The following is a 9,986-nucleotide window of genomic DNA, read 5'->3' as shown; positions in this document are numbered from 1 at the left end:
ACTCTACTTGTGTGCCCTAATTGTTCTACTAGTGTGCCGAATTGTCTAAACAGTGAGGACAAAGAGCATTTATTCAATGTCCTTGATTTACAGCTTAAGGTCTATGTACTAGTATGCTGTTTGTCCTCACTAGTAAGACATTTTGTTACTAGTGAGGCAAAACGGTACTAGTTGACATCTGTGTGCTACTAGTACTACTAGACATGATAAAATTCTGCTAGTTAACTAGTGCTTCACTAATAGTACTAATATCACACAAATGCCAACTAGTGCAGAGTTTTTCATTACTAGTAGCATATAGTTAAACTGTTCGACTATTTTCTCACGCACTTGTTCATAAAGAGGTCAACCTCACCCCATCTTTGCTTGTGAATGACTGAGCAATTCAGAGAAGCTCCTTTTATATCCAATCATGGCACCCACCTGTTCCCAATTAGCCTGTTCACCCGTGGGATGTTCCAAACAGGTGTTTGATGAGCATTCCTCAACTTTCTCAGTCAACTTTCTCTGCCACCTCTCCCAGCTTTTCTGGAACTTGTTGCAGCCATAACATTTTAAGTTAATGATTATTTGCTAAAAACAATAAAGTTTATCAGTTTGAAAAATAAATATCTTGTCTTTGTAGTGTATTCAATTAAATATAGGTTGAACATGATTTGCAAATCAAAAAAAAAATTGTATTCTGTTTTTATTTATGTTTAACACAATGTCCCAACTTCATTGGAATTAGGGTTGTACATGGGTACGCATGATACACGAGAAATTAGGGTACTGAAGGAATACTCTCCTAAGAAAATTCAAGCACCTCTTAATACTGACCCAAAAAAAAACCACTTTGAAAAATACAGCCATGTTGCTTTATTTTGTATTGGACACAGCTGCAGCACTGTTTTGGGCACAAGGAAGGCACACAAGAAAAATTACCACCTATTTGTATTCAAATAATTAAATGAGTTGTGATTGCGACTACAAGAAAGTTCGTCGTGAATTCTTGTTGCAGACTGCAGATGTCTATTAGTATTTTTCCAAAAGGTGTTTGGCAATTTTAGGAAAACAAACAAAATCCGTTATATACAGAAGTACAATTTACTGAATAATTACAGACGCACAGACTTGTTTTAATTATATATATATATGTATATATATATATATAGTATAAACAAACCAAGGTAATTTCAAACAGGAACCAATCTCACCTTAGAGTAATTTTCTGAAAATGTCATTTATATTTACAGCAAGCAGCATCTTCATTGTGTTCCTCCATACACACAGTAATCAAAGCACATGAAGCAGCGATTCTCTAAAGCGGCACACTTGCCAGAGCGAATGGAAACACACAGTACAAAACATACACTTTTTTTTTTTTAAATTTCATAAAAACCTCAAGTCTTTGTTCAAGTCTGAGTGAAGCATGGCAGACGTCGTGTCGCTATGTTCACATCCAAAAGTCAACAGTACAGTTAACCCCCACCTTTTCATGGTTTGCTATTCACGACTTCACATATTTGCGGTTTTCTTGCTTCTTTACAACCTATTTGCCAGAAACCTAATCCAGTCGCATTCTTTGCAATCTTTCTTTAATGCCCTAATATGTCACATGATGGCACCAAAGCACTGGCTAATAGGAAAGTAGTACAGACAATGATAGCTTGACTTACATGTTTTTTAAGTTACGAGCTGTCACTTGATATTTGTATTTATTTATTTTTGCTTTGTGTTGCGAGCCAAAATTACGAGCGAGCTTCAGATATGCCGCCGCTTAAGTGAAATGAAAAAAAAAAGCACAAATACAAAATAAAAACACTCACAAAGAGCTGCTGTAGGTCAAAACTCACGCCCAGACGCTCATACGCAGACTAACCGGGTAACCCGACTCCAGCTACTGACATCACTCACTAGGCCACACCCCTTTAAGGCACGCATCCAAGACATAAAAATTACAGCATGTACTGCAATTACATGTCATAAAACCGGTCTATTTCTTTACATTCTCTTTAATCCAGTGCTTGTTTTCTTAATTAAAAACACATACAAAATGTTGTTTGGCTTTTTAATTAATTTCAATGGGGAAACTTGGTTTAACATACAAGTAAATGAAATTAGGATGTTGGTCATGGAAAGGAATAAATCAAGATACCACTGTAATCAGTGAACCCACACATACTTGCTGTTTGGAAGATTTATTTTTTTTAACCTATCCTACGTTATTTTCTGAAAAACTGAAAACAACAAATCTGTTTTTGTGCTCAAGCCAAAGCAAAAAAAACTATTGCTCTGGCATTATCTTGTGACAACTTGGTGTCAAGAAGTGAAATGAAGACCTTCATTTAGACCAGTGGTGAGCAGTGACCAGTTTTTACACCAAGTACCACCTCGAAAAAAACATATTTGACTGTCCAAGTATTACCACAATGACAAACATTAAAATACTGTAGTGTAGTAGGCCTAGTTGTTCATCTTAAAATGAGACAGAGGTTTTATTTCTTAAAAAGTATATTCAATATTATTGTACGCCACAGTAACATTACGCAATGTTTAGGCATTGATACTGCATTTAAATATATGAAAATAAAAACTGTTTAAATAGGAATTCAATGAAAATGTATTGCACAAAAATGTTCAATCCAAATTTTACCAAATTATTTGAAAAGAAACAGTTCTAAAAGATTAAATGTAAATGTACTGTACTTAGGTTATATACAAATGGACTCTACCTAAAAAAATTACTGTACTGGATTAAAAATAATAATAAAAAAAAGGTTATGCCACTGCACATTATTCACAGTTTGAGCATTTCCCCATACCACTTAGAGTAATTGATTTGGACAAAAATAGTACTTTGCCTCCATCTCGTGGGCTCTATAGTCAATTATAAACCTTGTTAGGGGCGGCATAAATTAACTCATTGATTTTTGCTATTCACGGCAAGGCTCGGTCCCTATCGCGAGGCAAAGAGCGGGGGTTTACTGTACTGTATAAGGGGACCTAAACTTTTTTTTTTTTGTGTCAAGAATACATTATATATGCCCCCACTAGTCTTAACAGAGTATTCTGATAAATATTGCATTCGTAGAATAAGTATGAAACAGATTAACTCGTGGCACGGCGGGCGACTGGTTAGAGCGTCTGCCTCACAGGTCTAAGGACCGGAGTTCAATCCCCGGCCCCGCCTGTGTGGAGTTTGCATGTTCTCCCCGTGCCTGTGTGGGTTTTCTCCGGACACTCCGGTTTCCACCCACATCCCAAAAACATGCATTAATTGGAGACTTTAAATTACCCGTAGGTGTGAATGTGAGTGCAAATGGTTTTGTTTATGTGTGCCCTGCGATTGGCTGGCAACCAATTCAGGGTGTACCCGGTCTCCTGCCCGATGATAGCTGGGATAGGCTCCAGCATGCCCGTGACCCTTGTGAGGATAAGCGGCTCAGAAAATGGATGGCTGGATGGATGGACAGATTAACTCATCAATTTTCATCCATCTCAGGGGTCTGCCATGCTTGGCAGTACTGCCCCCTGCTGTTGACCGACATTTAACGTCACAATTGTTCTCGCACATCGCGTTGTGAACGTCACGGGACCATTGACTAAACCCGGAAAACAGGAAGCGGACTCCTTGTGTATGCTGCGATAACTAACATAACTACAGGATGACGTGATGGTTTGAACTAAACTTTAGCCAGTTTGGGTTTAAACTATTAGAGTATGTCATCAACCCGTAGTTATGCTATTTATTGCAGTATACACAGGGGGTCCACTACCTGTTTTCCGGGTTTGGTCACCTGATGTTCGCAATGCATGCTGGAGAGTAGTTGTGACGATAATTTTGGTCAACACCAGAAGGCGATATTGCCAAACATGGTGACCCCCTGAGATGAATGAAAAATTATTAATTATTCTGTTGAATACTTATTCCACAAATGTAATACAGTATCAATCAGTATACTGTGTTTAGACTAGTAGTGGCACATACAAGTATCTTTTCAATTTTTTTTTTTTTCGGGGGGGGGGTTTAGTTCACCTTTAAAACCCATAAAATAAATGGCTAAACAATCTGTGATATAGTGGGTGAACACTGTAGTTCAAACAGCTAAACACAAAAAACAGCACATCGCAAATGTAAATATTTTGTTTGAGGTCGCAGTAATGCTCGGCCAATCAGGACTGGGCGTCTGCTCTTCTCTGGTCATGTGCTGCCATAGGCCTCCCCGGCCCTCCACTCTAGGTTGATCTCTGGCATGGAAGTGAAAGGAAGCCGCTGACCTTCAGGGATTGGGACGGAACCCGAGCTCTCCCTCCACGTACATGAGCAACACCAACTATTCACAGTTTACGGCGGCATCATATGTTCACAACAACACAACTCGGTCAAGTAGTTGGACAACTGGACATCTCGCCGTTGTCTTCTCTTCATCACGCCCCAAATTTCTTTGAGGATATGCCCCTCCCTTGTTAGTTTTTGGGGTAGATCTTCTCGTAGAAGAAGTTTTGAGCCAACATGTAGAGTTCACCGTCCTTTTCCCGCACCGCGTGGGCCCGGACAAACTGGAACTGCTCCAGGGCAAACTCGTAGAACTCGTTCTCCATCTTCCAGATGGGCGACTGCTGCAGTTTGGCTGTGGACTCCCTGGTGGGCGGCTTCTTCTCGCTGGTCTTCCTCAGGTGGGATTTCTTTCCTGTGATCGTAAGAAAGAGGATGAATCAAGGCAACAAAGTTGACGGCGAGATTAACTATCATTGTTTACACATAGGACACATACATTCAACTCAAAAGATCCCAGCACGAGACAGTACAAACTTCTCGCTTTACAATGATAATTCTCAGTATGTTTTCATTGTGCTAATGAGAGGAGCTAGCGAATGAGCTCAGGACACCATTGAGTGATTTATTTATCAGTTTTTATGCACCTAAAGTCAGTAGGAGTAATATGTAGTTGTGCACTTTTCAAAGAACCTTTTGGGAGTTGGGTAAAAGTGGCTACTAATTACTTCCCCTTTGCAGTGCAAAATTAGTGGAGGATCACCAGCTGCTGCTCTGCCCTTAGACAATTTGGGCTTAAAAAAAATCTTCATAGTAATCCCCCACTATTTGTGGATGACAGAGACCAAGCCATGCCACTAATAGCGGAACTGAGTAAGCTTTTTAAAGCAACAACAAATTCAGTAACTAAGATCCCAAACCACTTCAATATTATTTCAAACTTACGTATTTTATTACCCTTAAAAATTTATTTGATTAAAAAAAAAAAAGCACCCTAAGTGCACATGTACATGCAACGAAGACTCTCAGTAACTTCACTGACAACCCATGCTAAACTTAAATTTGTATTTAGATTTTTAAAACAGGCTGTAATTTTCCCTCAAACAGCACAAAAAAGATGCACTTTTCAGATTTCCGGTAAGTGGATTGAGTACATTAAACTATTAATGTCTGATTTTAGGCGAATATGTACACTACAGTGGATATAAAGTCTAAACACCCCTGTTCAAATGCCAGATTTCTGTGATTTAAAAAAATTAGACCAAGATAAATTATTTCAAAACCTTTTCCACCATTAATGTGACCTCAACCCTGTACAACTCAATTGAAAATATTTTCGAGAACGTAAGTAGAAATAAACAACTGAGACAATCTGGTGGCACACCCTCTAACTGGGGATGTGGCTGTGTTCAGAATTGATCTGTCATGTTAAATGGGAGTCAGCACAGACCTACCGCCATTTAAAGAGCCATTGATTTCTCACCTTAACATTTACTAAGGCCTCAGTTCCAGCTGAAGAATAACAGCCTCAAACCATGATTCTGCCACAACCATGTTTGATTGTACGTATGGTGTTCTTTCGGTGATGAGCAGTGTTGCGTTTGTGTCAAACAAACCTTTTGGAATTATGGCCAAACAGTTCAACCTTGGTTTCATTGGACCATAACAAAATCTTCCACACACATGTGGGAATTATGAACAGTTCTAAATAACAGTCAGTGTTAGCAAAATACATTTAGGCTTCTGCTAGAAAGCAAAAAACAATGTCAAGAAAAGCCTAATAGAACAGCTGACACTTATTCAGGGTTATTCTTATTCACCCTACATGGTGGCAAGTGTGTGTTGTTTCAATGTCATTGGTTATTTCTGAAAACAGCCACATTCTCAGTTATAAGAGGGTGTGCACACCTGTGCAACCACATTAGGACAAGACTGACTAATTCTCATGCCCTCTCAAATCTGACCATACGTATGCATGAGTTTTAAAACTAGAACATTTCTGCTCGGTCTTTGTTAAATGAGGCTTACCAAGTACACGCTTAAGGGAAAACATAAGGTTCATTGAGTGATTGGTAATTGCTGCGATCTGCTCAGACATTCACTGCCATTGATGGGTGTTGAATTCAAATGTCCACGTTAACATGGAGGACTGGCAGTGAATGAGTTAAACAAGATTCGTCAAGGTGTTGGGAATAAGGTCAAGAGCATGAAGCAGACTTACTTACAGGCTCACTATTGTCACTGTTTTCATCTCTCGCTCCACCCCTATACACTGATGTCTCTTTATTATTATACTAAGGGAAAAAAAAGTCTATATTTGGATGGTGCTTAACAATTATTGGAGTTGAGGTGATCTGAGGCTGTAGTGCCCCCAGTTAAATCAATCACAAGACTCAAGTGAGGAGAATGCAGAATAGAAGGTTATATTACTGAACGTAAAATTTTACCTAAATAATTAGTCACATTATAAACAAGACAACACCTTGATATGCAAATGTGTTTTTAGGGTCGTGCACAACATCTGATGGTATCTCATGGTGTGAGATGTGTGGTGTCAGAGTGGTATCTTGACTTACAAGTTTAATGTGATCTGTGGCTAAGCTTGTAAATCAATTTACATGTGTATCAATTTTTCCCATTGCAATGAATCAAAATGCCATTAATCCAGTCCAGCCCTGAAAAAACCCCGCAATTTTTTGTTTTGCGTTTTTAATAAATAAAATAGAAATGAATGGTATTAAAACATAAAATAGAATGTGGTTTATCCATCCATCCATCCATTTTCAACACCATTTATCCTGGTTAGGGTCACGGGGCGCTGGAGCCTATCCCAGCTGACTTCGGGCGTAAGGCGGACTACACCCTGAACTGGTCACCAGTCAGTCGCAAGGCACACATAGACACGGACAACCATTCACGCTCACATTCACGCCGTCCCTGAGTGGTAACTGAACCCACGCTGCCTGCACCAAAGTCAGGCGAGTGTACCACTACACCATCAGTGACTTGAACGTGGTTTAATAAAGTATAATTACTGTTTGTACTGTAGTGTGTGTGTTTGATGTGTGCCATTAAGGTGCGTGGCCTAGTGGCTGATGTCAGGAGCTGGAGTCGGTTCGTCTGCGTGTGAGCATCTGGACGTCAGTTGTGCCCTACAGAAGCTAGATGGCAAGTGTTCTCATTTTGTATTTGTGTATTTGACTGTGTAAGTACATCGGCGACTGCAGCTCTCCTTGCCCGCATGCGAGGGCATTGCAGTACCTTAATTGCTCTTTTTTTCCCTCTCTCAATTCACTCGAGCTGTGGCGTATCTGAAGCTTGACCCCCAACTCAAATTTTGGCTGGAAACACAAAGCAAAAATCGTTTCCATGTTCTCCCTGTGCCTGCGTGGGTTTTCTCTGGGTACACGTTGACTGAATATTCTAAATTGCCCATAGGTGTGAACGTGAATCTGTGAAAAATCTGCGATATATCAAGGGATGAGCTGTTCACGCAAAGAGGTAGCAATTCATTAACCTAATAGCATATTTGCCCGAGTTGTTTTTTAGCCAACTATCACAAAATAAATAAAAATACTAACACTAAAAATGTAGTTTTTTTCTTTGTCTGTGAAGATTCTCAGTCATTTAGGTCACGGTAATTCGCAAACATTGAATCAAGGCAACTGGACTCTTCTCAAAAATGACTTAGACAATTTTGCTATTATTATTAATTATGGTGAGTTGTTTGGATGCACACCTGTTTTGTATAGATCAGTGGCCCCTTTGAAGAAGCGTGGCAGAGCCGCCTCCAGCATCATGACAAAGTCCTCCAGCTCTTCCGTCACTCCGACCAACATGTACTCGTTCACCAGGTTGTATTTAGCCTGCTCCAGAGCCCACTGGCTACCCACGTTCCTGCAAAAGACAAAACGTTGCATTTTTAATCCCGCACAGGCAGAGAAATGCTCACAGGACCAGATAAGGGAAAGGAGGAATGATAACAAGGGGAAGGATTAGTATAAAAGTAAGGAAAAAGAAAGAAAAATTCTGTGTAGTTATAAGATTTAGGGAAAAAAGGCTTATAAAATAAAAAAAAAACAGGCAAGGATTAGGAGCGGTTTCATTGTCTGTGATGGAAATATGTGCTAAATTCACTCTACTCAAAGGTTAACACTAAAAATTAAATCTAAGAAAAAAGTAGTAGTGTATGTGTGGTAAGGTAAATTTCACTGATGCAAAAATGTCACATTTCGATTCCCATCACAGCGGAATGTGACACTGACAAAATTAGTTTTTATGCTTTCGCTGATATTAAATCAGTTTGTTTGGTTTTGTCTTTTTGGGTTTCCCACTGGAGTCACTGATGGTGTAGTGGTACACTCGCCTGACTTTGGTGTGGGCAGCGTGGGTTCAGTTCCCACTCAGTGACGGTGTGAATGTGAGTACGAATGGTTGTCCATGTCTATATGTGCCCTGCGACTGACTGGCGACCAGTTCAGGGTGTAGTTTGCCTTTCGCCCGAAGTCAGCTGGGATAGGCTCCAGCGCCCTGCGACCCTAACCAGGATAAGCAGTGTTGAGAATGGATGGATGGATGGGTTTCCCACTGACCAGCATTCAAAGTAGTGTCCACAGAAAAAGGGAATCTGGAGCCAGAGCTTCTCAGGGGCACAGTCAGAGCCGCCACCTGATACACATTCATCAAACGTCTGAAACACGGCAGAAATGTGAAATTAATACATTTACACATAATGAATTCATTAATGTGTGGGTCTTTGGATTTTGACCTTTTTGTCTCCTTGTTTCCTGCGCCTCAAGCCAGGTCGGTAGTCATCTCCGAAACGCAAAAAGTAGTAATAGGACACAAGCCTTTCAATAGGGTCTCTGATGACGTTGATGTAGATTGGCTTCCTCTTCACTCCAAACCTGAGAAGTGACTTAGGTTAAAAACCAAACTGATTTGAAAAACGGAACACAGATCATTGGTCTCTTGACTTACGGGTTTCATTCATTGATTTACTGTATTTATCAATTATTTTTATATTTATTCATTATTTAACTTTTCTTATTTTTATATTTTTTTTATTGTGGTTTATGTTTTATGTTCAATCTAATGTACAGCACTTGGTTGCAGCGGCGGTTGTTGTTAAAGACCTCTATAAATAAAGTTAAGTTGAGTATTAATTTAGCTTAAAATTTAACAATTGATTAATTAAAATGTATTCATTTTAATCATTTTAAATCTATTTTTCTAATTCAATAATTGGTAAATAATTATGAAATAAAATACCAATTATTAATTATATATTTTTTTAAAAAGATCACATATACATTTAAGATTGTTTTATTAAGTAATTGGTGTATTCTTTATAATCAAACTATTTGAAAATACATTTTAATATTAAAATGAACTACGTATTCCACATGCTTTTACTTATTTTTTTAATCTTGGCGTGGAGCCTATCCCAGCTGACTTTGGGCGAAAGGTGGACTATACCCTGAACCGGTCGCCAGTCAGTCATAGGGCACATATTGAAATGCACTATTTGACGATTTGCACTCACATTCACACCGTCACTGAGTGGGAACTGAACCCACACTGCCCGCACCAAAGTCAGGCGAGTGTACCACTACACCGTCAGTGACTTGGTAAAATGTACATTTACATTTACTTTTTGTATTTTATTAAATAATTGGCTAATCAAAATAAAAATAATTGTCAATGAAATAAAACATGGTTAAGTGAT

At 39.1% G+C, this 9,986-nt stretch overlaps 1 protein-coding gene across 1 annotated transcript in view; it reads right to left on the bottom strand.

Moving 5' to 3' along the window:
- Nucleotides 1-894: 894 nt before the first annotated feature.
- hs2st1a (heparan sulfate 2-O-sulfotransferase 1a) overlaps nucleotides 895-9,986 on the bottom strand; it is a 55,226-nt gene continuing 46,134 nt past the window's right edge. The window contains exons 4-7 of the mRNA XM_061693923.1: nucleotides 9,027-9,165; nucleotides 8,851-8,948; nucleotides 7,998-8,155; nucleotides 895-4,673 (exon numbers count right to left, since the gene is read on the bottom strand). Coding sequence (XP_061549907.1) covers nucleotides 4,450-4,673; nucleotides 7,998-8,155; nucleotides 8,851-8,948; nucleotides 9,027-9,165 — 619 coding nt within the window. The 3' untranslated portion in view covers nucleotides 895-4,449. The remainder of the gene's footprint in view (nucleotides 4,674-7,997; nucleotides 8,156-8,850; nucleotides 8,949-9,026; nucleotides 9,166-9,986) is intronic.

This window comes from Phycodurus eques, chromosome 13 (genome assembly GCF_024500275.1).
Source record: "Phycodurus eques isolate BA_2022a chromosome 13, UOR_Pequ_1.1, whole genome shotgun sequence".
NCBI lineage: Eukaryota > Metazoa > Chordata > Actinopteri > Syngnathiformes > Syngnathidae > Phycodurus > Phycodurus eques.
The sequence above is the reverse complement of the archived record's forward strand: the minus strand, read 5'-3'. Positions and strand labels throughout refer to the sequence as shown.